This window comes from Capra hircus, chromosome 14 (genome assembly GCF_001704415.2).
Source record: "Capra hircus breed San Clemente chromosome 14, ASM170441v1, whole genome shotgun sequence".
Lineage (NCBI taxonomy): Eukaryota > Metazoa > Chordata > Mammalia > Artiodactyla > Bovidae > Capra > Capra hircus.
In genome coordinates this window covers 72,971,242-72,999,081 of record NC_030821.1, presented here as the reverse complement: position 1 = coordinate 72,999,081, position 27,840 = coordinate 72,971,242, and the positions used below count along the sequence as shown (strand labels likewise).

The 27,840-nt window shown below is 48.8% G+C and overlaps 1 protein-coding gene across 1 annotated transcript in view; it reads left to right on the top strand.

The window, feature by feature from the left end:
* Positions 1–27,840, top strand: part of KCNQ3 (potassium voltage-gated channel subfamily Q member 3) — a 297,960-nt gene that overhangs the window by 243,072 nt on the left and 27,048 nt on the right. Inside the window, exons 2-9 of the mRNA XM_018058576.1 lie at positions 2,063–2,153; positions 3,762–3,888; positions 8,777–8,949; positions 15,224–15,379; positions 16,622–16,732; positions 18,580–18,675; positions 20,263–20,357; positions 25,871–25,897. Coding sequence (XP_017914065.1) covers positions 2,063–2,153; positions 3,762–3,888; positions 8,777–8,949; positions 15,224–15,379; positions 16,622–16,732; positions 18,580–18,675; positions 20,263–20,357; positions 25,871–25,897 — 876 coding nt within the window. The remainder of the gene's footprint in view (positions 1–2,062; positions 2,154–3,761; positions 3,889–8,776; positions 8,950–15,223; positions 15,380–16,621; positions 16,733–18,579; positions 18,676–20,262; positions 20,358–25,870; positions 25,898–27,840) is intronic.

Below are 27,840 nucleotides of genomic sequence, written 5' to 3'. Positions count from 1 at the left end.
CCAACCCACTGACCACAGCCTCTGGGATGCTTACTGTGTTGTTTTCCCAAAGCCTGTGGACACTCAGATGATAACCTCAGCCAGACTCTCATGTGGCCATTTGTCCTGTTTCCTCCACTGGGCTAGGAAGTCCTTGAAAATGAAGGCTAGGTTTTTTATTCATGGTTGTATAAAATGCTCCTGCAGTTCAGAAGTTGCAGAAGACACAGGTTCAATCCCTGGGTCAGGGAGATCTCTGTATTCTTTTTACTGACGACACAGTTATCCTGCTAGTGATTATTCCTTCTGATGAATTTCTTTATCGGTAAAACGGGAATGATCATATCTACCTTGGGAGAAGGTTGTGAGGATAAATGAGCTGATAGGTGTAAGGTGGCAGATGGTAAGTGCTCACTGAAGAGTGGTGTTGGGTGTTGAGATTGTTACCATCATCATCATCACCAGAGACTTAGATGAAGAGTAAGCAGGTTCCACACATGTCATGAATTTAAAATAGAATGGCCAAACAGGAGGGAGTTGGAAATCTCATTTGGGTTCCTAGACAGGGTTGGAGACAGAGTCAGCTCTGCAGGTCAGCAGGACTGTTGATCAGAAAACGCAATCAAGATCAAGGGGTGGGACCAGGACTCCAGTCCAAGCCAGCTCCAGGAGCAGACAACTCCAAACCTCCTTACATCATGGTCCTTACCATCATGCCATGAGTTGGTTTCTGTTTGTCCGGACCGTCAGCTCAGGAGGATAGATCCAGCTTGTTCATCACTGGATTCCAGCTCTGCCTCCCCCAGTGCCTACCATATAAATATTCAACGGGTGGAAGAATGAATGAATGCCCGAGTTGGGCACCCACTTACATAAAAACAAACCGGAAAGACACGGGCGGGAGCCTGGCAGGACACAGCGCCGGATCACACAGAGCCGGAGGACTTGGAGTCTGCGGGGCCAAGACTCCCGCTTGCACACTGTCCTTTAGTTTCCCTCTTAGACACCAGGGTTTCCCCCGTGGTTCAGATGGTGAAGAATCTGCCTGCAGTGCTGGAGACCTATGTTCAATCCCTAGGTCAGAAAGATCCCCTGGAGGAGGGAATCTTACCCAGTCCAGTATTCGTGCCTGGAGAATTCCATGGACAGAGGAACCTGGCGGTCTATAGTCCATGAGGTCACAAAAAGCAGGGTCACGATGGAGCCGCTAACATTTTCACTTAGACACCCAGAGAACCTGATACTGACGGAGAACCTCTTTTCTTTGCTGAAATGATGAAGCAAGTGCGCTTGCGCGCGCACACACACACGCACACACACACACGCACACACACACTGTCTCTCCACCACCCTCTCTCTCTCACACACGGGGAGTTTATAAATACAATCATCTCAGAGGATTGTTTGCAGTTAGCTTCTGCCTGAGGCAGGGGCATGAACCAGATGAGCTCTCAGTGACTTTTCAATGAGCAGCTCTGCCTCACAGTGGCTTGGATTCTTTCTAGCATGAAACACACTTGATAGTTTCAGAAACGATTCTGAAGATCCCCCAATTGAAAGAGATTATTTCCTTTAGTAACTACTGACTGTAAAAAAAAATGATAATAACATGAAGATAATGGTAACAGAGACTTTCTTTGAATTTATCAATCTTCGGATGAATTTGTTTTTATTCTAAGAGTATTTTCATATGTGTGAAGGTCATAGTTCTGTGTGTGCAGGACCCATTATTAACATAGTCACATTCTAGTTGATTGATCAAAGCTTGCGGTAACTCTGGTTTGTCAGGCAATCTGCAGTCCTCTAGGGCTGGGACCAGATGCTGTAACTTAAATTCTCACTGTTTCCACTAACTAGCTGGTAAAGTTATGCATGTTGCTCTCTCAAACCTGGTTTCCATAATTGTAGCATCAGTTCCTAACTACCTCACAGCTGTGTCACGAGGTTAAATGGGATAACATAACAAGTCCAATCCTATGTCCAATGGATGCTGTTGCTTCATCCTGGCTATTAGTCTTCTGCCTAGCCTCGGCACAATCCAGAACAAGGCACTTCCTTAGTTTCTTTCTTCCTTCCCTTCTAGGTTCCTGATTGTCCTGGGGTGCTTGATTCTGGCTGTCCTGACCACCTTCAGGGAATACGAGACTGTTTCGGGGGACTGGCTTCTGCTGCTGGTGAGATGTGCGCCCAGCGTGGTGCCGTGCTTCTGGGGCAGACGCTCTGGTGGGCCCTCCAGCGGTGAGGACAAGGAGGCCCTTGGGTGCAGTTTCCCCACAACTGCTTTTGGTTTCCTGGAGTCTCCGGCCAAGTCCAGAAGTAAGAAAAAGCAATGACAGGCCAGTTGATGAGGCCTTCCGGGTGCACAGGTGGAGCAAGGAGTGAATGGCCTTGTGTTATTCCAGATTAGAGAACAGGGGACACGAACAAAGTCAAAGCAGAAACCAAGACCCATTGGCTAAACGATAAACCTTCTGATAGGTAACACAAAGGCGTGTTCGGTTCCAAACCCTGCCTCTGTTTCTCCTCCCTAAACCCTGAGGACCTCTTCCTTCAAGGCCAAGTACCAAATCCCATTTCTCCATGAGAACTCCAAGTCCTTCCTCCTGGCCCCTGCCCGTTTTCACCGTCCAGTCTGTATCCCGCGTGTGGTGGACAGCATGCAGGCAGCAGTCTTGGGCAGATTGCCTAACACCCTGACTCAATTTCCTCCCGTCCTCGGTATATAAAAATGTAAGGCGAGGAGCACAGACCGACAGGCTGAGTGCAGCATCCATGCCCAGCCGGGAGGTGGCTTCCAGGAAGAGCTGTCTCCTGCTACAACCCCGGACAGCACTGGCCAGCTGGCCCTTCGAATGACCATGCCTTGATTAGGATTAGCCCACCTGTTTAGGGTGAGGCCCTACCCTCTGCACAAGGGAAAGATGCCACCCCCACCCCCCAATTAGGGGGGTCTTGCTATTTCATAAATCTTAATTTGGTGAGCTAAGCGTGATGCCCGTGGTGTCCGAACCAGCAGATTCCTTTTCAGAGCAGATCTGGAGCTGAGACCCGAGCAGGTGATTCCTGGGAAGCCACCCAGTTCCAGGAACTAAGTTTTAAGGACTGTTGCAACTCCCCAAGAGCCCCAGGGAAGTCACCAAACCGAAGGAGCAAAGTGTCTCTGTCTGATCAGCAAGGGAGGCCTGGGAGGGAGGGAGCAGTCTCTGTGTCCTGGGGGACGAGAGTAGCGTAGTGCAGTGTGACCCTGATGGGCGTGAGCTCTGAGCCTGATCTGCCTGGAATTCCTTCTTGGTCACTTTTGGCCTTGAAACATTTGTTCAGCCACTCCTTCCCGGGGGCCTTGGTTTCTCAAAATATAAGCTGAGGGTAATATTATAAAATACCTCTGTGATTCCTGACCTCGGAGCTGCGCTCAATAACCACTGGCCACACTTAGCAATACCAGAGGCCAGACAACTCGTGGACAATTCCATCAATTTCTCTTCTTTCGACTCAACTGAACTTCTTAGGGGCTTTTTAGTACATTAAAGGAATTTGTAAGAAATGATCCATTAAAAAAAAAAAAAGAATAGAAAAAAAAGGCTTAATGTTCAGGACAGCCAGCTAGTGAAGACAGGCGCTGCCCCGCACTGAATGGGGGTGATCAGCCTGTCCTAACCCCTCTGCCCATCAAGCCAGCAACCACAGAAATCCAACTCTTCAGAACTTCAGAACAGAAATCGCTGGTTCCGGACAACTGGGTCCCGGCTAATCAGCATCTTTCCATATGTTCTTCTACGCAGGAAACATTTGCTATTTTCATCTTCGGAGCCGAGTTTGCTTTGAGGATCTGGGCTGCCGGCTGTTGCTGCCGATACAAAGGCTGGCGGGGACGACTGAAGTTTGCCAGGAAGCCCTTGTGCATGTTGGGTGAGCCCTGACCCTGGGCCCAGGGGCTCCTCGGCCCCCTCTTTGGGTGCATTGTTTCTTGGAGGCAATTTTAAGCAGACACAATTCGTCTGGGAAACCCTGCACATGGTGGGGGCCGGCCTCGCCCCTCACGCTCCCTTCAACCCTCCGGCAGGTACTGAATTCCTGCCCCTGTGGCTTCTTTTTAGAATGAGTCCACAGGGCAGGGATTCTTCATGGGAGTGGGGGTGGGGGGGTACTCTCGGCGTTTGGAATGCAAAGGTGCCAGCCACTGTAGGACACTGAACGCCCCCGTCCCTGTGAGCCACAGTTGCCAATTGCATTCCATTTGGCTGCAGTGGGGTTAGAAGGTGTGACACGTCCATTGCTGGTTGAGAATTACTTCTGTAGGATCACATGATGCCCATTTTACAGAGGTGGAAACTGAGGCTCACAGTTCTGAGTCATTCTCCAGTCACACAGGGAGTAAGCAGCAGATTCCATCCTAACACCTAGGTCTGCAAGAATCTACCACTTTGCCCTCCCGAGGTAGGGCAACACCACGTTGCTGTGTCCTGACCCAAAAGTTGCTCTGGGGATGTGTCACGGATACCCTCCATCCGGATGTAGGCATTTTCATAGCAGAGAGGGTGGAAGCTCTCACACACCCCTATTGGTGCGGAATAGAACCCACCTCCACCCCTAGCCCACCTAGGGGGGACCCCTAGGTTCCCATCTGAAGATCCTACCAAAATCATACAGAGACAGGATGAAATCCGCCTGCAGTGATGCTTAGGAATCTTGGAGCTTCAAATTCCTAGAAATAGTTAAAGTTAGAGGATCATAGAATATCAGGGCTGGAAGGAACCTTCAGGAGCATTTGCTGAACATGCCTTCCTGTCTGCTGCTCCAGCTCCTTTCACAGCAGCCTTATTGTGGTTCCCCCAGATTTACTTGCATACCTCCAGTCACAGGGCACTCACCACCTCTCAAGCTTATTCATTCCATCTTAACTCCTCTGACTCTCTTCAGATATTTGAGCTCAGCCATTCTGTCCCTCCTCTCCACTCCAGCAGTCTCCTGTCCTCAGGGAAAATGTGCTTCATGACTTCAGCTCCATGTTACATCCCATCTTGTTAGCATCACAGACCCTCCTCTCTGAGTTGCTGCTTCTTCCTCACTGCTCTTTTGAAAACTGACCCCCAGGCCTGAACACAGCCCTGTTTGGTATGAATGGCCAGCCCAGGGAGGAAGAGCTAGACCGTTGCTCTGTTCTAGCTGCCAGTTTCCCTCTGTATCACCTGGGACTAAGTTGCCAGGTTTGCAGGTTACCTCACACCGAGGACAGTACCACCCTCACCATCAGCTGAAGCCCTTTTTCTTCTTCCCATCTGCTGCTGAGGCTGGAAAGCTGAGGTTTGTGTCTAGCGCTCAGAAGTTTGAATGCAGGTAGGGTGTGTGTGTGTGTATGCATGCATGCACATGTGCAATATTGGAGAACTTTTCAGTTACTTAATTTTCTCCACATTTTTTTTCTCTCTTCCTCTGTCCTCCTTCCATGACTGTCTACCTGTGTCTTAGTCTGTTCAAGCTGCTGTAACAGAATACCACAGACAGAGTAGCTTATAAATAACAGGAATTTATTCCTCACAGTTCTGGAGGCTGAAAGTCTGAGACTGGGGTGCCAGCAGGATCAGTTTCTGGTGAGAGTTCTCTTCCTGGTTCATAGACGCTGTCTTCTTGCTGTGTCCTCACAAGGAGGAAGGGGCTCCCTGGAGTCTCTTTCTTTCTTAAGGGCACTAATCCCATTCATGAGGGCTCCACCCCCATGACCTAATCACCTCCCAGAGGCCCCACCCCCAGCACCATCACACCAAGAGACAGGACTCAATATATGAATTTGAAAGGAAACAAACGTTCAGTCTTTCAAAACCCCCAACTTTCCTTCACCTTCCTCTTTCCTTGTCTATCCTTTACCTCCTAACTCATCATTGACCAGGGGATTTTTGCAGAAACTAATGCCTATGGCTGGCAATTTTTATTTTGGCCAGCCAAAATTGTTATTTCACTAACACTTTGTGCGTCATTATACTCAATAGTTACACTTGACACACCTGTGAAGTCTTCTAATGTTTGTGAAACGTTGTCTTCAGTCTACTCTTGTATAGAAGCAAAGGAGCATTCTCCAGCCCTGTGAGTTTCATTTTCACATTCTGTATCAGAATCAATCACTGAGGTTTTCTTGCCTTTTTTTTGGTCTACTATTCACGTCATCTAAATCAGAGCTATATTCTGAAAAACTGTCATCTTCTGAGACACTGGTATATATGTCACTCAGATAGAGAAACTATCTGCATAAAATTCACCAAAAAATTCTTCTTCTCCCAAAACTTCACGATGCATCATTTTTTAAAATTTTATGGTAATAAATTTGCATTTGTAATATACACAGGGTTGGAACAAAAACCTAATGGAGCAAAATGTGAATGATAATGATAATATAAGTTGTATAATGAACCCTTGATCAATTTTAAGCTCTAACAACTTCACACAGTGATGTTAATTGTATCACTCTTTAAAAGCATATTGATAACATCTCTGATCAATAATGTTCAGATAACAAAAGATGTGTTAGTATGTCTCTGGTCAATAATGTGTTAGGCTGACTTCTTTTTTGTCTTTGGGGTGACCTCTCCAGTGCTGACCAGAAGGCTGTGTGTGTGTGAGTGTGTGTGTGTTGGCAGGGCATGGAAGGGATGACTTCGAGATTGACGGTGCCCAAATTCTGAGGTCCCTGCCAACTTAGAGCAGTCCTAGTATATGGAGGCCCACCAGAACAGGAGGGTTTCCAGCGGAACAGTCTCACGATTCTAGGATTGTAAGAGAGCTCCAGCTTCCGTTCCCCTCCTGTCCCTTCTGGAGAGATGAGACTGTCCCTAGCCTCCACCGTCCTGGCTGGCTTCTTTGCTGATGTTGCTGCATTTTCTCTTCTGCTCATCTAACTTCTCCCATAACGTGGCCCTCATAGGAAGAGTTGTTTTGCTCTGTTTGACCAGAGGGTGGCTATCCTGTGCACGTGTGTCATGCCCTCCTTATGTGAAACAGCCGCAGACCCTGCCCTGTCACTGTGGCTGAGTCTCTCTGGGCTGAGATTTGCTGCCCTAGTGTCAGAGTGTCATAGACTCACGTCACATTTACCCTGTGTCTAGGTTTTATTTTCTGCAAACCTGAAAAGTGGATATCTTTACACAGATAGAGAAGCCCGATCAAGGATATAGACATACTGATATCCAGATGTCTGACCCCTAGTTTTCCCCAGAGTTTAGGCATATATGGGAGACACCTTCAACATGGTCGAAAGGATGCCAGCTTTTTGGGGCAGACATACTTGGTGTGGATTTAAGAGCCTAATCTGAGCAGGGCAGCCGGCACAAACAAAGGTATGGAGATGTGAGAGACCACCGTGAACCCAGAAAACCACACGAGCTTCTAGAAGGTTCCCTAGGGCTGGGTCACAGAGGGTTTTCAGAAGCTTGGACTTGGCCTGTTGGATAAACATTCCAAGTGTCTTCCTTGTACCCTGATGCCCTTGCAAAAACAAACAAACCAACTAAAGAGTTCTGTGGTTGAACGCCTTTGAGGAAGGCTAGACGTCATTGGTAAAAGTGACAGCCACGGGGCATAATGGTGCATTAAAGGCCCTGAGAAGTCCTGCAGTAGTAAAACCTGTTTAATTGGATTTTTTCCTAATTTATTGGGTCATGGGATCCTTTGTGCTTGCTAGTCCTGTGCAGTACAGTGGGGACATAATAGATCCTGGAGTAGTGGGGAGGAGCATTGAAGAGAATGCGAACGAGACCAGGGCCCTCTTCCTTCCATCTTTGACCTTTTCACTTCAGGAGCCAGCTTGGCCCTTTGAGAACTGTCTCACCGCCTTGGCCTCTGCTTGCCGCTCTGGTGGACGTTTCTGGCTCACCTCCTGACAGCATGCCCCCATGTCTGGGGCGGGTCCCATGCTTTCCTGCTCTACCCCAGGGCCTTCTCTGAAACTGAGGGAGGTCACTGGGCAGTGCAGCTCAGAAGTGTGGGAATGTTGATGACCCCCTCGCCCAGCAGAGGGCAGGAGCCTGTGGACAGAGACCCCAGCTCCCATCTTTCAGAGGGGCGGTGGTGGGAGGTGTTCTGCCTACAGCTCTGAGGTTCCCGCAGCAGCAGCCCCCACAAGACCCCTGCCCTGGCCTTTCCCCTGCGTCCCTCTCCCCTCCTTTCCACTTCCCGAGTTCACCTCCCTTTCAGTCACCCGCAGCCAGGACCCTCTCAGGGCTTGCTTGCAGGGGAAAGTGAAAGTGAAGTGAAGTCTCTCAGTCGTGTCCGACTCTTTGTGACCCCATGGACTGTAGCCCACCAGGCTCCTCTGTCCATGGGATTTTTCCAGGCAAGAATACTGGAGTGGGTTGCCTTGCCCTCCTCCAGGGGATCTTCCTGACCCAGGGATCAAACCCTGGTCTCCAGCATTGCGGGCAGACGCTTTACCGTCTGAACCCACAGTCAGACAGCATGAGCTTCAGACCCCTCCTCCACCTGGGCAGCCCCAATCCCCTCTCTGCCAGAGAGGGATCCCGAAGGACCACGGCTGGAGGGTCTTGGAGCATCACTTCCCTGGGATTGGAGTGAGCGCTGGCGTCCTGCATCCAATCCCAACTCGGCCACGTCCAGCTGCACGGCCCTGGAAAGGGATTCACGCTCCGAGCTCCTGTTTCCTCACCCGTCTGAGAAGAACACGTATCCCGCGGGTGTCACGGTTTAACACGGCACCTTCCCGTCTGTGGCCAACAGTTCCGTGACGGCTCCCGCCCCCTGGCTTGACCTTATTCCCCCTCTTCCCTGCCACCCTCTGCCCTCTTTCCAGACATCTTCGTGCTGATCGCGTCCGTGCCGGTGGTTGCCGTGGGAAACCAGGGCAACGTCCTGGCCACGTCCCTGCGGAGCCTGCGCTTCCTGCAGATCCTTCGGATGCTCCGAATGGACCGGAGGGGCGGCACCTGGAAGCTCCTGGGCTCGGCCATCTGCGCCCACAGCAAAGTAAGTGCCGCCCAGAAGCCGCTGGACCACGGGGCTTGCTTCCTTCCTACCCGCATCCGGTCCACGGCATCCCCTCCTGGACGGTGTCCCCAGAGGGTCCTGCCACCGCTGATGGTGGTGGGGAGGAGGAAGATACACACAGGTAGGCCAGATGCAAACAACGCTGGCCACATCACTCAGCCCTCTTTGACCACAGTTTTCCTCTTTGTAAACACAGGGATGATAATGCTGGGGCCCCTGATGCAGAGCCGTGTGGGGTGGCAGGAAGTCACCTGGGCGGATTGGGTTCCAGACTCTACTGGTGTGACTCTGGAGACTTCCTGTAACCCCTCTAGGCTTCCCTGGTGGCTCAGATGGTAAAGAATCTGCCTGCAGTGCAGGAGATCCGGGTTCGATTCCTGGGTTGGGAAGATCCCCTGGAGAAGGAAAATGGCCACCCACTCCAGTATTCTTGCCTGGAGAATCCCCTGGACAGAGGAGCCTGGCAGGCTACAGTCCATGGGGTCACAAAGAGCCGGACATGACTGAGGACTGACACACACTGTAACCACTCTGGGTCTTCTCTCCTGCCTTTATAATACAGAAATGATATGCACTCACCTCATAGGGTGAAAAGATTTAGAATACACTCAGTTCATAGATACGGTGGCTCAGTTGCTGTTGCTGTTATGTAGCCAGAAGCACAGTGCCTGAACTTGGTATTTGATACAGATTGGCTTACCCCAGGATCAGCACTGTTCTTACCCCAGTTCAGGGATAAGGAAGCAAATACAGAAAGAGTAAGTGAGCTGCCCAGGCTGTCTGGCTTCAGAGCCCGTGTTCAGTGGCTTGCTAGTGGTGGCTCTTGCCTCTACAAGGCAAGCCGACCAAGTGGGGCTTGGCCTGGACTTCCATGCGCTCAAGCAGGAGTGGAAACCTAGGGAGAGGCCAGTGTATCTGGAGGTGCCACGCTCTGCGTTTCTCTCCTACGGTTAGCCCAAACCTTTGGTACCACTGTCTTTTAATATCCCGCCTTGGCTGGACCCTGGAGAAATGAAGGAAAACCTCTGAGTGGCAGGAAAAAAAAAAAAAAAACACTCAGAGGCCAGTTCAGAAGAAATCAGAGCAAAAGGCTCCTGAGATGTGTGTTCCTTAGCAGTCTCCAGCTTTTTTGGCACCAGGGACCAGTTTTGTGGAAGACCGTTTTTCTATGGATCAGTGGTAGGGGTGGTTTTGGGAGGATTCAAGTGCATTACCATTTAGTCTGTGCTTTATTTCTATTATTATTAAATCATAAGTTCCACCTCAGATCATCAGGCATTAGATCCTAGAGGCTGGGGACCCCTGCTTTAGGGAATAAAGGAAAGCTGCCTTCATTGCGAAGAGACAATCTTCTTGTGCCAGTCTTGGTGGGTATAGTGTACATGGTTGGCACCTGGAACAGGCCCCTGTTCCTGAGAGGATGTGCTCAGCCCTTTAACTGCTCTGAGAGTTGACTGCTAATGTTCCCAGCTGTCCCTTCCCTGGAGAAGCACAGGAGAGCTGCCCTGCCCAGGAGCTCATATGGTTCTCAGCTTCCGCCTCCCCCATCAGGGAGGCCCACAGCTAGTGACTCACTGACACAAGGACCTGCCTTGTGTCAGGACCAGCCCTGTGGGGCAGCTCACGCTGCAGAGCTTCCCGTGGAATCAGGCCGAGGGAGGCTCCAGCACGGAGCACACCCTCACTGAGCTCTTTCTTCTGCCCTGTCCAGCTTCTCTCATTCCCTCTGTCCCAAGACCCTCCCTCAATCATCATGGTTGTTGTTTAGTCACTCACTCATGTCTGACTCTTTTGTGACCTCTTGGACTGTAGCCTGCCAGACTCCTCTGTCCATGGGATTCTCCAGACAAGAACACTGGAGTGGGTTGCCATTTCCTTCTCCAAGGAATCTTCCTAACCCAGGATCGAACCTGCATCTCCTGGCATGTGGATTCTTTACCATCTGAGCCACCAGGGCAGCCCTCACATGCTCGTAAAGCTCCATCTCAAACTTTGCTTCTGGGGAACTACACGGAAAGCACGGAGCCTGGGCCGAGTTGCCATTGAGGAGCTCAGAGTTCTCCTTACAATTCTTAACATCACCTGCCACCCAACTGGGGCAAGCCCAGAATGCCCCTGCAAAGCTCCTGGATTCCTCCCATTCGGGTATACACCCAGATATGCCAGCAGCTCATAGTAGAATGAATAGAAGCTTAAGAGTCAGACAGCAGCTCGGTGCAAATTGCAGCTCTGCCACCTTCGAGCCATAAGACTTTAAGAATGCTGCTCTCTTTTCGTGAGAGCTTCCTCAGTGGTTAAAATGTGAATACTTCCGGCTGCTCACATGAGCCAAGGTACGTGTCAGTACCTGGCGAATAATTAGTGCTCATTAGTAGTAGCATGTATTATTCCAAACAGTACAAACAAATACAGAAAGAAAATGAAATACTAGTTTAAAACACTTAGAGTCTCACATCTGAAAGCGCAGTTTCTTCCCATACATGTTTTATTCCCTGTCTGCTCCACTTCTGGCCACAGGCTCAGGGAGACAGGGCTTTTTTTTTTTTTTTTTTTTTTGAGAGTTCTTTCTTCACCTGAACTATTTTATTATTTTATTGTTATTATTACCCTTTGGCCATGCTGCGTACTATATGGGACCCTAGTTCCCCAACCAGGGTTCCAACACATGCCCCCGGCATTGGAAGTGCAGAGTCTCAATCGCTAAACCACCAGGGAAGTCCTTATTTTATCTTTTATCAGAGGACATATTAGCAACACCTAAGCTGGTGTCCATGCAGCTGAACTGATTCACGGCTCTGGTGGAAATCAGGACTGAAAATAGCTGGGTAAGGCCCTTGTCCTGTGTTCCCTCAGATTAGAATATGTGACAGTTGGATGTTTGCCATGTAATACCTGGGAAAAGATGGTCCACGCCACCGCCGGACCCCACACCTGCACCTGAGGGGGTGGAATCAGGACAGTCACAGGTCTGCAGCAGGAGACGGCAGACAGAGCAACTGCTCGGCCAGCTCCGCGCCCCATCTTTCCCCCCAGCAGTCCCCGCTGGACGAGCCCTCAGCCTTTCACTGTCCCTGAGCTCCAGCGGGGCTGCAGGCCTGGCCTTCACTTCCAGAGCAGGCAATGTGTTCAGAAAGTATAAGCGCTTACCTGGATTTGAGTCCAGTATTTACTAACTGCAGGAGCTTAGACCTGTTCCTTCTCTGAACCTGGTGAACAAACACCACTTCATTTCTTCATTCATTCATTCAAAAAAACGTATTCTCTGGACCAAGTTCCATGCTGGACTCTCCTGGAAACTCAGAGATGAAGAGTGAGGGGCCCACACAGGGTAGGACTTTAATGGTCTTACTAAAGTTGGGATTGGCCAGACGCTGCTTCCAGAACAAATAAGCCCTGGAGTCTCTGTGCCTTAGCACAAAAATGTGGGCATCTTCTCGTGCACATGGTGTCTGATGCGGGTTGAGTGGTCCTGGTTTGTCTAGGAAATGAACCTTGAGTCACTGAGGCAAGGGAAGCGGGCCTGCGAGCATCCTCTAGAATGGACCTAACACAGGAAGTAGCTCCCATCCCTCCCACAGACTGGATCCCAAACCCTCGGCTACCACTTGACTGCTGGGGGGCTCAGGCGTGTGCAGAAGCCGGTGGACGCTGGGGAGCAGCCACTGCCACAGAGCGGCGGGCGAACATTGCATCAAGTCAGAATTACCTTGAATGGCCTTTGAATGACTGCAAGTCACAGTGGGGACTCGTTTCCCTCCCCAGTGATCACTGCCAGCTCTTCATCCCACACAGCCGGGACTTCCGTGCGCACATGGACAGCTGTTTCTCTGGTTCAGCATTTGGAGGCGGAGAGTATGAAAGAACATAGTCACGCTGGAATCACAGTCAACAGGGTGAAAGGTTCGTGACTGGGGAAGGACGAGCCACTTCATCCTTTCCTTCTCAAACCTCGGTGGAGTGGACACTCACGGAGGGGAAGGGCTGCTGAATTGTCTGCAGCATCTCAAACAACCTCTGTCTGCTGTGAGCTCACCCGAGAGCACCAGGCACGTGATGCTGTGGCAAAGGTCAGACCTATAAGCGAATGAGCGTAATAGAGACTTAACATCTGTTTAGAATATGATGAAGACGTAGAAGGAAAAAAAAAGCTAGAAATGAAAGCTTGCTCTAGTTGGGGGAGCACACATCCAGAAAGCTCTCATAATGGAGATGACACAGGTCTTAGGTGCCCCAGTGCTCTCAGGTTGGGCCCCCAGGGAGGGGCCGGGAGGACAGAGGACCGATGTGAGCAAAGGCTCAGCGAGATGCGATGGGCCCAGGAGGCCCGTTGATTGGCCGAGGATGGTCGGATAGATGAACTCTGTCGATGTGAATGGCTTCATTCTCCGTGATGACTTTTCTTTTTTTTTTTTTCTGGTGGTTTTTATTTTTTATTTTTTTTACTTTATTTTACTTTACAATACTGTATTGGTTTTGCCATACATTGACATGAATCCACCACGGGTGTATACAAGCTCCCAGTCCTGAATCCCCCTCCCACCTCCCACCCCATATCATCTGTCTGGATCATCCCCATGCACCAGCCCCAAGCATTCTGTATCCTGTATTGAACATAGACTGGCACTTCATTTCTTACATGATAGTATACATGTTTCAATGCCATTCTCCCAAATCATCCCACCCTCTCCCTCAGAGTCCAAAAGTCCATTCTACACATCTGTGTCTCTTTTGCTGTCTCGCATACAGGGTCATCATTACCATCTTTCTAAATTCCTTGAAAACAAGGAATGTGTCAGTATACTGTATTGGTGTTTTTCTTTCTGGCTTACTTCAACTCTGTATAATCGGCTCCAGTTTCATCCACCTCATTAGAACTGATTCAAATGTATTCTTTTTAATGGCTGAGTAATACTCCATTGTGTATCTGTACCACAGCTTTCTTATCCATTCATCTGCTGATGGACATCTAGGTTGCTTCCATGTCCTGGCTATTATAAACAGTGCTGCGATGAACACTGGGGTACATGTGACTCTTTCAATTCTGGTTTCCTCAGTGTGTATGCCCAGCAGTGGGATTGCTGGGTCATAAGGGAGCTCTATTTGCAATTTTTTAAGGAATCTCCACACTGTTCTCCATAGTGGCTGTACTAGTTTGCATTCCCACCAACAGTGTAAGAGGGTTCCCTTTTCTCCACACCCTCTCCAGCATTTATTGCTTGCAGACTTTTGGATCGCAGCCATTCTGACTGGTGTGAAATGGTACCGCATTGTGGTCTTGATTTGCATTTCTCTAATAATGAGTGATGTTGAGCATCTTTTCATGTGTTTGTTATCCCTCCGTTCCGTGATGACTTAGCAGGAATGTCAGGCCTAATCTCCAGACTGTGTTTGCCCATGACCTTGACTTTCTTCTGCCCAGCCTACCAGGGTAACCCTTGGAGGTGGGATAGAATGAGAGACATAGGAAGTGCCTCAGGGATCATCATGGTCAGGGTGTGTGAAACTTCAGTGGTTTGCCCATCTTTGCCATGTTTGTGTACCACCCTTACCATTACCACCCTTAACATTTTTCCTTTACATCAGCTCTCTCTTGTTTTCAAGGATATCCCAGTCTATCATGCGATGATATCCACGAAATAATGTTTTTTTGTTTAATTTATGCTAATATAGTTTAAATCAGTATGTGATTACTTCGTATAAAAAATGCCTATCTGCATTTGAAGTATCTGTGGCACTTTTTGAAATTCTGTGGTTCAGTGCCTTCATTTTAAAAATGAAAAAAACTGAGGCTGAAGAGGAGAGGTCATCTGCCCAGAGTCACACAGTCAGTTAGTGGCAGGGCTGGGTCCCCATCCACACCTCTGTCCCTTCTGCCAGGATAATTCCCCCTCGCTGTCACTTTCCAAGTGGAAAGAGCTTTATGGTTGTTCTTCCCAATCCTGCAGAGAATAGGGTCTCCTGAGTCCCAAGCCTTGTCCCTCCTGCCTTCTTACTTCCCCGTGAAGCCTCTTGAGCTGTGATTAAGTGACCACAGAGCTCTCCCTCTCCTTCTAGAGCCATCCCCTCATTCTGTTAATGATGAAAACAATGATCCCCATTTTCCAGTGATGGCAGATGAGGATCAGAGAAGGTGAGTAACTGGCCCGTGTCCCAGAGCTGGTAAACCTGCACTCCAGCTCCAGTGTGTCTGCCTGCAACCTCCTCCCAGCCTCCACGCAGTGACCCCTTCCCTGTCCACTGCTTGCTGTCCCAGGAGCTCATCACCGCCTGGTACATCGGGTTCCTGACGCTCATCCTTTCTTCATTTCTCGTCTACCTGGTTGAGAAAGATGTGCCGGAGGTGGATGCCCAAGGAGAAGAGATGAAAGAGGAATTTGAGACCTATGCAGATGCCCTGTGGTGGGGCCTGGTGAGTCACCACCTTGAAAGCTGTCCCATGGGGGTCGGCTGGAGGGCCGGAAGGATGTGGAGGGTGTGATGTGGACATATGGGGTTGGGCAGCTGCTTTCTTCAGCACAGGGGAGAGGAGAGCACCTCCATTTAGGAACCCCCCCCCAGGAGACGTACCCTGCAGGGGGCCCTTGGAAGGGGGGCTTTTCCCTAGAAGTCAGGGCTCTGATCAGTCTCGTCCCATGGTCACTCAGGGACCTTACCTGTCATTAGCCAGGCTGTGCTGTGCAGATTCAGTGGCAGAAGCAGATGTATATACCCAGACCCTCAAGCACACCTAGAGACACATGGCCCCACCCCATCGGGCATGTGGTATTAAAGCAGTGTTCAAGCATTTTACATTTATAAACACATTTTAAGTGCAAATAACTCCTATTATTAGCTCCCTGGTGGTTCAAACAGTAAAGAATCCACCTGTAGTACAGGAGACGTGGGTTCGATCCCTGGGTTGGAAAGATCCCCTGGAGAAGGGAATGGCTACCCACTCCAGTATTCTTGCCTGGAGAATTCCTTGGACAGAGGAGCCTGGCAGGCCACAGTCTAGCGGGTTGCAAAGAGTCGGACACGACTGAGCAACTATAACACTTTCACTTTTTTGAATTGGAGAACCTGAGGCTTGAAGAGGTTGAATCACTAATTCAAAGCTCTCTGAGCCAAGTTAGTGCTTAACCTGGGATTTGAACTCAAGCATTTGGGTTCCAGAGGCCACACTCTTAGCTACTCCCGTAGCCTGACTTCCATGTTCATAAGTACAAGTGTGCTGATAACCTACAAGTGTAAACGCACAGAGGAATATTCAACATACACCTGGACAGACACAGGCCCAGACATTAGACATGCACACCCATACACACAATACATATAAGTACATGCGCGAGAGCACATACATTCAGAATCATGGCTATGCACAAAGTCATGCATTTGCAAACATACACATTAATATATATGCACATACGCATGTTTGCAATTCTTGAAATACCTGTTGACTGACGATAGGGAAGAAATCCTTAGCTTAGAAACAGATGTGGTCTCAAGGCTCCTATATAAGACTGCTGGTCTTTAGAACCTTCCCTCCCATGGGAGTCTTATTCTAAATGGGACAGTACCCCAGTCAGTACAAAGGCTTATGGGTAAAGCTCGGCTGATACATCACTGATCTCCTCCCCTGGGAAGCCGCGTGTCTGAACGCTTCTCTTTTCAGATTACACTGGCCACCATTGGCTACGGAGACAAGACGCCCAAAACGTGGGAAGGCCGTCTGATCGCAGCCACCTTTTCCTTAATCGGCGTCTCCTTTTTTGCCCTGCCAGCCGTGAGTGCCCTCACTGTTACCCCTTGATGATGGGCAGGATCCGTCACTGCCTGGCCCCAGCTCAGCCGTCCAGCCTCATCTTCCACCTTCTCGTATCCTGATTTCCAGCCCCGTCAACCCAAAGCTGTCCTGTCTCTGCCACAGGCTGTGCGGCTCTTTGCCAGGAGTGATCCCCCCAAACACCTACTCCTCTTTCAAGACTCAGTTTCTTTTCTGAAAAAAGTTTTATTGAACTATAGTTGATTTACGGTGTTGTGAACATTTGCTTTACAGCAAAGTGACACATGTACATATAGGCATTCTTTGTTTAAAATTGGGGTATAATTGCTTTGCAATGTTGCGTTACTTTCTGCTCTACAACCAAGTGAATCGGCCATACGTTTACATATAGCCCCTCCTTCTTGGACCTCCCTCCCATCCCGCCCTTCTAGGCCATCACAGAGCACCAAGCTGAGCTCACACTCTTTTTTAAAATATTCTTTTCTATTATGGCTTATCACAGGATATTGGATATAGTTCCCTGTGTTATACAGGGACATGTTGTTTATCCTCCAGACCCAGTTCAATGCTGCCTTCTTTAGGCTGAGTTCAGCACTCCCTCCTCTGGGTATCGCTCTGTAAAAGCATTTCTGAGCCCACCTGGGATTTCAGATTCCAAATCTGCTTCCCCGGGAGAATGTGAGCCCCCTGGGGCTTGATTATGTCTTTCACCCTCATATTCCATGCACATAGTGAGTCCTTTATATTTGTGAGTTCCCTTCTCTGCCCTGTCATCTTCTAGTTTGTGTTAAAAAAAATGCATTTCCCTCAAATTCTTGATCCCTGGTAGAATAACTTCCCAAAGCCCAGTGCCCATCGGCGTCATAACAGCAATAATAATATACAGCATTGTTGAACTTGCTGTGAACCAGATTCGTGCCACTTGCTTCCCTTACACTGTCTCCTTTAATCTTTGTGAAAACATTTGGAGTTTGGTGTGCATTTCTCCCCATTTTCCAGATGAGGAGACAGGCTTCATTGGGTTAGTTAAGTTTCCATAGTCACAGGGCTACTGGGTTGTAGAGCCAGGGACCCAGGCCTGCTCCTTCAAGCGTGGCTCTTGATCACAAAGCTTGGAAAGAACGTTCCAGTGTAACAGCCCCTCTTCCCTGCCCTTCATCTCCCATCCTTTTGATACTAAGGCTCTTCATCCATCGCAGCCCTCCCTTCATCCATCACAGCTGTCCAGTGTGTTTCCCTAAGCTGTTTGGCCTTGGGAAGATGACCTTTCTGACTCTCAGTTTCTTTATCTATAAAAGATGAGGGGCATGGGACATGGTCTCTAAATTCTCTTTCAACTTGAAAGGGGTGTGCCCCCCCCAACCCCGCCATGTACTCCACATGAGAGTTTGACCTAGAAATCAAAACAGATCACAATTCGGAGAAATGCCAGCCAGAGTAAAAGTCTCACATGACAATTCAAGCGACTGAAATATTTTTTAAATTCCATTAATATTAACTGGGAATCTGTTGAGCCTCCTACTCCTTACTAGGCAGTCCCTGTTTCGTCATCTCATTTTTCCCTCACAGAACTGTGAGGTGGGTGCTGCTGTCTGACTTCCCTGTGGAAGAACCTGAGATGCAGCAGAGAAGAGGCTGCCCAGGGCCTCCCTGCTGGGAGTGGCAGAGTCGGGGATTGAACCCTGACTCCAAGGCCCCACTTAACCCAGCCCCCACTGCCTGGAAGACAAAGAAGGGATCTTTTCTTCTCCCCTTCGCTCGGTGTCATCACTGGGGCCTGAGAGTTGGGGTGGGGCTCCAGGAGAGGCTTGGGGGAGCTGACCTCAGGGCCTGACCTCTCCCTTCAGGGCATCCTGGGGTCCGGGCTGGCGCTCAAGGTACAGGAACAGCACCGCCAGAAGCACTTTGAGAAAAGGAGGAAACCCGCTGCTGAGCTCATCCAGGTTTGTCTGCCTGGGGCTGAACTGGATGGGGTCACGCATCTGTGCGTGTGTCTGTGTGTGTCTACATCTGTGTGTGTGTGTCTATGTGTATGGGTGTGTGTCTATGTGTATGGGCGTGTGTCTATGTGTATGTGTGTGGGTCTATGTCTGTCTGTGTCTGTGTGTCTGTGTGTGCATGTGTCTCTGTCTGTGTGCATGTGCACACGCACGTCCATATGCTTCTATAGGAGTGGGCATACCATGATCTGGGATGGACCCAGGACCAAGCCTGCTTGCCACAACTCTGGGTGTCGCTATGGTTTATCTCTATGACTAGTCACTGTGTGTCCTGAAAGTGACCATCCCATTACTCTCCCATCCAAGTTCTAAGCCAGTCAAAAACTAGACACAGGACTCAGACAGGAGCCCACCCATCAGCTGTTTTACCCCTGATGGGGTGGAGAACTTGGCCTGGACTTGGGTCCACACTAGCTTTTCTCCCCTTCTATTCTCACCACAGTCTTGAACAGGGAACCCACAAGGAAGAGTCAGAATAGAGCACAGATGCATAGCCAACCAGCTGCAAGGAGATGTGGGCCCTTGCATCTGCTCGTGATAGAGAGCTGAAAAGTCCAGAGAGGGAGAGATGCCCGCGTGTGCACAGTACCGACCAGCTCACTGTTTACCCCACCCAGCAGACGGCCATGCAGCGGCGGGTGTGGCCTCCTGCCAGCCGTTCCTCCCTCTCGCTGCCCCCACCCTGGGCTGGGAGCCGGGTCAATAGTGAGAGATGACGGGAGGGGCAGAGTGCTCCCTCTTCTCTTTCAGGGAGAGTTCTTGCTTCGTGGTTTTATGGGCTGCTGGGAGCAGAGAGAATAGGAAGGGAGAGTGTTCTGGCTCTGGCTGGCTGCCTGGGACAGATCGTCTGCATGGCCTCCCATAACATTGCCTTCAGTTGCAGTGAGTGTCCCTGCGGGGCTGATGCAGGATGGTGCACGGTGGTCTGCATGGCCTCCCACTCTTGAAATCGCCTCCAGTTGCAGTGAGTGTCCCTGCGGGGCTGATGCAGGATGGTGCACAGTGTTATCTTGCAGCTTGTAGTTTCTAAGGCAGTTCTGGTCTCTAAGAGTCTGCCCTGTTACCCTCCCCAGCCCCAAAACCATCACAATATACAGAAGATCTAGTGTGTTAGAATCAAAACCTCACCTGCCAGACTGTCTTTTGCAGCCAGAAGTGGCACAAAAGACTGTTTGTCTTCCCACCTCCTTGAAAAATCTCAAGGAATCGTGCAGCAACAGGAATCCCTGCTCCTTTCAAGGCTCTTATGCTCAGATTCCCCTCTTCACGGTAATTCACTTATCTACCCTACCCCTACTATGTTGGTTTTCTCCCCTACTACGTCGGTTTTCTCCATCTGAGATGATAAGGTCAAGGAGGTTTTTCTTCCCATAGGAGCTACAAAAGGCCAAGAATCTGGCTTCTCTGGGTATGACCTCAGTGTACACTGAACCCTGAGGTGTCCAGGGCTGACTGTTTCAAAGTTGTGGGATTCCGTGTGACCTTCTGGGTGACACCAGCTCATTCCCACCCCTCGTCTCTCCTCCCCAGGCCGCCTGGAGGTACTATGCTACCAACCCCAACAGGATTGATCTCGTGGCGACGTGGAGGTTCTATGAATCAGTCGTCTCTTTTCCGTTCTTCAGGCAAGTGGCTCAGCCGAATGCTCAGGGCATGACTCACCACTGCTTCTGGGTCCTTATGTGTGCCCGTGGCCTTCACAGTTCCCGGAGGATGGTGGTTCTCAGTCTGGGCCTCATGTTAGACTCATTAGAGCTTAAAATATCCCAATGCCCAGACCATCCCCAGGCTGATTAAATCATAATCCCAGGGAGGAAGCAGGTAAGGGGGTGCAGCCCAGTATTTTTTGAGGCTCCCCAGATGACCTCAGGATGTCACTCAGGGTTTCCAGCTGGACAGTGTGGAGTGGCTGAAAGAGAAGGTCCTGTCAATGTTGGAGCAGGGCCAGTGGCTGAGGAAGTGAGGAGTGGGTGCAATGGGCTACCCTGGCCATCCTGGAGGCCAGGATAGTCGTGCCTTTCACCCCCAGACCGGGAAAGGGCGGGGGAAGAAGCATCTGGGGGGAGTCCTCTGGGGGCCCAGAGATGTTTTGTATTCTCAGAAGTGAGAAATTAAATGAGAGTCTTCAGGAAAAAAAAAATTACATTCCATTTCCAATGGCCAGCGCCTATGAAAAGGGAGAGGGAAATGAATATTTATGGGCATCCAGTATGCTCCTGGAATACAAGTTGACGTTTGATTTAATACTCACAAGCACCCTGTGAAATAAGTCAGAGGTTCTCAGATGTTAAGACGGGTTATAATCAGTGGGGGGTGTGGACGTGCGGATCCTGCATCCTTCAGCAGTTCTGTGCTGTGTGCTTAATCGCATCAGTTGTGTCTGACTCTTTGTGATTCCATGGACTGTAGGCCACCAGGCTCCTCTGTCCAAGGGATTTTCCTGGCAAGAATACTAGAGTTGGTTGCCACTTCCTCCTCCAGGGGGTCTTCGCAACCCAGGGATCAAACCCACGTCTCCTGTGTCTCTCACATTGCGAGCAGATTTTTTAACCGCTGAGCCACCAGGGAAGCCCTCAACAATTTTAATGGTATTGGAATAGTTGAAGCATCTCAGACAAGCGTCCCTGGTGATTTTAACACAGGAGCCCCTGGAGATAGGCTGGGTGGTTGGTGTCACCAGGCTCCTTTTGCAAAGGAGCCAACTGGGGCTTAGAAACTTTGATCATTTTGGCCAATGTCAGCCACATCTAGGGTCCTCCAAGCCTGTGATCACTACTTGGGTTTCTGAAACAGACTGCACCTTGCCAGGTTTTCCATCCTGAGCTCAAAGTTTTAAGTGTGTGAATGGAAGGCTGGACTGCTAGGACCCTTGAGCAGACTCATACCTGGAGTGGGGACCCACCCGCTCTGCAGCATGTTTCTGCCATAAATCTGGGTCCACAGACCATGACGTGAACCAACGCTGGACTAGGGACTCCCTCCCACCTCCCTTTACTCTCATTATGGGACTGGTGACCAGTCTCTGAACTCAGCCTCAATATTCCCTCCACCTCCATCACCAGATTGCGGTGAAGATTTAAGGACGCTGAGGACATCGAGGTCTCCTGACTCATTTCCCCTGCATAAAACCTTCCAGTGGGTAACCATAACAAAGAGAGGAGGATCCAAAACCTGACCATGACCCACTGGGCCCCAAAACCTCAGGGCCGTGCTTCCCTCTCCCAGCTCAGGATCTATGGTGCTGTCCCAAGAGGGTCTAGTGGCATGTGGCACCTTCTAGTCCAGGCATTCAGTCCAGCAGTATTTTTGAGCTCTTTGCATATGCTAAGGTTGGGCCAAGAAGGTCACACATGACTCAGTCGGACACAACTGAAGAGACTAAGGATGCAGGTATACGCCCTGAAGGCGCTTTCTATGATTCCTTCTGATTCTAGAATTCTATTCTGTGTGTGTGTGAATCACTCAGTCATGTCCATCTCTTTGCGACCCCATGGACTGTAGCCCACCAGGCTCCTCTGTCCAGGGAATTCTCCAGGCAAGAATACTGGAGTGGGTAGCCATTCCCTTTTCCAGAGGATCTTCCTGACCCAGAGATCGAATTTGAGTCTCCAGCATTGCAGGCAGATTCCTATTGTAGCTATAATCATTTCAAGTTTGGGGTAGTATCAAAATTCCTTAGGAGAGCAAGAGTCTTAGAATGGGCCGGTTGCTTCTTCTGAAGAGAACAGATTGACCTTGAACTCCAGAACCAGAGCTTGTGCAACCACACTGAACGCTGAATCAAGATGATTTCTGTTTGCTTTGCATCCCAAGGTCTTGGCAATAGGCCCATTCTTTTGGGTTGATTTATTATAAATAAGGCATTGTCCTAGCTGTCAGAGACTCGGAGGAATACATTGTGCTGCAGACAGCTGCTGTGATATGGGAATGGCTTTTAGACTAGGAGGGAACATTTCTTTCTTTTTTTCAAGGACAAAAGTATAAAGCCACTAGAGAATTCACTTGGCAACCATTCTGAAACAAGGCAGTCCCTTGAGGAAAAAAATGTTCCCCATATTCCAACCCATTTCATAGGTTTCACAGCAAAATAAAAAGTAGCTGATAGTACACTGGTATGTCTTCACCTGCTTCCTAAAGGGTTTTTATTTGATTTATTTTTAAAAAGACTTTATTGAAATATACTTCATATATTACAAAAGGATTTCACATACCATAAAAGATACCCATTTAAAGTAACAGTTTGGTGGGTTTCAACATATTCATAAAGTTGGGTATTGATTGCCATTGTCTTTTCATTATCCCCCAAAGAAACCCAGTGCCCTTTAGCAGTTACCCCTGGTTCCCTCTTTTACTGCAGCCCCTGCAGCCACTCATTTATTTTTTTACTCTATTCTGGATGTTTCATATAAAAAATAAAACCTTGGGACTTCTCTGGTGGTCCGGTGGCTAGATCCTGTGCTCCTAATGCAGTGGGTGGGCCTGAGTTTGATCCCTGGTCAGGGAACTAGAGCCCACATGCCATGGCCAAATAAATAAATATAATAAATAAATAAAATGTTATGATTTCTTCTACCTAGCATAATATTTTCAAGTTTTGTCTATATTGTCTTGTGTATCAGAACTTTATTGCTTTTATGGCAGAATAATATTTCATGATATTGACCCCATTTTATTTATCCATTCATCAGCTGATACACACTTGTGCTGTTTCTACCTTGGGGCTGTTATACCCCCATGAACATTCAAGTACCTGTTTGTGGATATGTGTTTTCAGTTCTGTTGGATTTATACCTAGGAGTGGAATAGGTAACTCTATATTGACTTTTTGAGAAGCCGTCAGACTGTTTTCCATGGTGGCTGCATGATTTTGTAATCCTCCAAAAGATCTTGAAGGATGCAGCTATGCTGCTGCTGAGTCGCTTCAGTCGTGTCCGACTCTGTGCGACCCCATAGACGGCAGCCCACTAGGCTCCTCTGTCTCTGGGATTCTCCAGGCAAGAATATTGGAGTGGGTTGCCATTTCCTTCTCCAGTGCATGAAAGTGAAAAGTGAAAGTGAAGTCGCTCAGTCGTGCCCAACTCTTAGCGACCCCATGGACTGCAGCCTGCCAGGCTCCTCCGTCCATGGGATTTTCCAGGCAAGAGTACTGGAGTGGGGTGCCATTGCCTTCTCCATGCAGTTATGTAGCCCATTTCTAAAAGTAGTGTCATATCCATTTCCAGCACGTGGAGTTCTTTGTTACTTTGCAAGAATATGTGTGTATGTATACACACATGTACATATTGATATGTGTATGTATATATTTGTATGTTTTGGGCTACCAGTGATGAGTGATGTATGGCCTTTTTTGTTTTGTTTTTATGCTTACTTAGAATTATATACTCATTATTTTTGAATTTCAAAGAACCTTAGAGACTTTGAAGTCCAACTCCAATTTTAGATAAGAAGAAACAGAAGCCTCCAGCTCAGGAACTTGCTCAAGGTCACACAAGATGCTGGGCACAGGAGAGACCAAACCCAGGTCTTCTGATTTGTGGCCTGTGGAGACTGAGGCTTCGCAGGTGGCGCTATGCACCTGGGAACCCACCTGCCAATGCAGGAGACTTAAGAGACACAAGTTCAATCTCTGGGTCAGGAAGATCCCCTGGAGGAGGGCGTGGCAGCCCACTCCAGTATTTTTGCCTGGAGAATTCCAGGAACAGAGGAGCCTGGAGGGCTATAGTCCAAAGGGTTACAAAGAGTCAGACACAACTGAAGCCACATAGCACAGAGACTATTTAGACCTAATAGAAGTAGGTGGTAGGAGGTTAAGGTAGAGGAAGAATCTGGGGAGTGGGGGGGTGGGGCAGATAGTGAATTACACACTCTCGTGCACAAGCAGAGAAGTGGGCACATGTTAAAAATCCCATGTTGTTTACTGTCAACAATAACAAAAACACCCATGCACACTTATCAGTTCCCTAAAAGTGGTATCAGTAGCAGAACTGTCTATAGCTGCACTGCCCTACATGGTAACTACTTGTCACAGGTGGCTGTCGAGTATCTATGGCTAATGCAACCGAGAAACAGAATTTTTAATTTTCTTTCATGTTAATTTCAATGGCCATCTGTGATTGGCGTCTATCACTGCAGCTCTGGAATCATTAGATACAGGACAAAAATGGCAATGAGACTAAGGCCCAAGAAACAAGTTACCTGACCAAAAAGACTCAGTTAATTTACTGTATAAGCAGAACTTGTTCTTTCTATGAGCAGGATCAAGATTATTGGAGTTCTTAGAAATGGAAAAGAAGGACAATATGCAGTTATCTTTCTCTAGGGCTGAATAACATTGGATCTGTTTTCATAAGTGCTGTCTGCGTGTGCGCACATGCTAAGTCGCTCCAGTCGTGTCCAACTCTTTGAGACCCCATGGACCATAGCCCACCAGGCTTCTCTGTCCATGGAATTCTCCAGGCAAGAGTACTGGAGTGGGGTGCCATGCCCTCCTCCAGGGGATCTTCCCAACCCAGGGATTGGTCTCATGTCTCCTTCATTGGCAGGCAGGTTCTTTACCACTAGCACCACCTGGGAAGCCCTTTATATGTGCTATCTCATTTAATCCCTGGTTCCCTGATCTGTCCCCACCACTTAACAGGTCACCTAAGCCCAGCACAAGCTGTGGGACAGAGTAGGTGCTCAGGAACCATTTTTTAGATGAATAAATCAGCAGTCTGCATCCTTTTGGGCACCAGATACAGGTTACGTGGAAGACAATTTTTCCCCAGACTGGGTGGTGGAGAGGGGGTGGTTTCAGAATGGTTTAAGCACATTACATTTTTTGCGCACTTTATTTTTAATCTAATGCCACCACTCATCTGACAGGAGGAACCAGTCCATGGCCCCGAGGTTGGGGACCTCTGGAATAAATGAATGAATGGCTGAGAGGGATCTTGGAGTTCAGAACCAGGCCCGTTAGGTTGCAGGAGGGGTCTAGGGTCTGCCTGGGGAACCCCAGCTCATTCATGGGCCCCCCTCTACATGTGCTATTTTGCCTTGCTCCTGCGTCTTCAGCAAAGGAAGCTTGCAAACAGATTTTGGGGAGAGGAGAAGCAGTTGCATGTAATTTATGCTTTGTTTATTTTTTTTCTCCTCATAGGAAAGAACAGCTGGATCCAGCAGCCAGGTACGTTTGTGATCATGAGTCCTCTTCTTCCCATCACTGTGTCGGGACAGAGGGTCCAGTTATGTATGGCCTGGGGCCCCTGGGCAGTCGTGCTGGTCATGGGATAGAGTTTTGGGGCTCACTGTGGTTGCTGGACACCATTTTCTTCTGCCAATTTCATGTAAATTTGCTCAAGAACAGCTTAACCGTGATCATAGCGGCAGCCACCTTTTGAGTGTTTCTCCTCTGGGCAGGACTTCGTGCCTGGAGTCCTGCATGTGTGGTCTCACGTGGTCCTCACGTCACCAATGAGAAATCGACTCTCATGCTTTCATTTATGGGTTGAGGAGGTTGGGTCTTAGAGAGGCTGAGTTACTCACCTCCTGAGTCACACAGCTACTGAGTAGTAAGACCAAAATTCGAACTCAGGTCTGAATATTCAGACCATGTTATTTCCACTATAACTTGCTTCATTCGCTTCTTGGGTTCATGGATGTTTCCTCAAAAAGTGTGAAAGTGTTAGTCTTTCAGTCATGTCCGATTCTTTGTGACCCCATGGATCGTAGCCCTCGAGGTTCCTCTGTCCTGGAATTCTCCAGGAATGGAGTGGGTAGCCATTCCCTTCTCCAGGGGATCTTCCTGACCCAGGAATCGAACCTGAGTCCCTTTCACTGCATGCAGATTCTTTACTATCTGAGTCACCAGGGAAGCCCTCAAAAAGTGAATCAAGACTGTAATTCACAATCCCCAGTAAACCACGCTCACCACAGGCTGCTGCAGAGACAGAGGGAACTCAGCTGTCTTCTTTCTGGTTCCTTTTCAAAAACATGTCACAATATCAGAGAAGCTATGGCTCTTACTCGAAGTTATAAAGACAGACCACCTCTTGGAAACAGTTGTACTGTTTGTATACATGTCTTCCCTTGGTATTTGCAAGGGATTTATTCCAGGACCCCTCTGTAGATACCAAAATCCATGGATGCCCAAGTCCCTTGTATCAGATGCCGCAATATTTGCATATAACCTTTACATGCAACCCACTCCAGTATTCTTGCCTAGAGAATCCCATGGACAGAGGAGCTTGGCAGGCTACAGTCCATGGGGCTGCAAGGAGTCGGACACGACTGAGCGACTAACACTTTACATGCATCCTCCTGTGTACTTAAATCCTCTCGAGATTAGTTAGTGCAAGCACTCTATCAATAGTTGTAAAAACAATGTAAATGCTATGTAAAGAGTTGTCCAAGTGTGGCGAATTCAACTTTTGCACTTTGAAACTTTCTGGAATTTTTTCCCAAATGTTCTTGAGCCACACGTGGTTGAATCTGTGAATGCAGAACCTGCAGCTATGGAAAGCTGTATGGAATACAGCTATTCTGTATTTACAAAACAGAAAGAATGATAAATGTAAATATACGTAGTATATTTTTAAAATATGTATTGAAACTGTTATTGTTGCAAACTACTGATAAGGCCTATCAGTCCATCTCCTGGACACAATCTCAACCTCTAGAGCTGACAGAATTTGGGCAGAAGTGGTAGTAGGACCCCAGACCCCCTTGTATGGGAGCCACTTGAGGACAGTGACCCTTGGGAGTCTGAGTCAAGTGCTCTTGAATGGGGCCCAGGATGCCTCATCACACACGTAATCCCGCCTGAAAGAAACGATTACAGACAGCGCCAGCTCACTCACAGACACAGACATGGCTTGGACTGTCTGTCTCCTTCATGCAGGTTTTCAAATGGAAGGAGTATTTCTTGCCTGGAACCAGTCTGGACTGTAGTGGGTATTTGGGTGTAGAGGAGGGGGCGGGACAGCTGACAGAGTTAGAGCGCATTTGCTAGAGAACTTGCAGCCATTTTGTGTCTCAGAGGCAGAGCAGGAAGATACCTCAGCGATCCTCTTCCAGATACTTTTTCAAGAAGACAGGCTCACCCCAAGTTCCAAAACTCATGAGCAACCA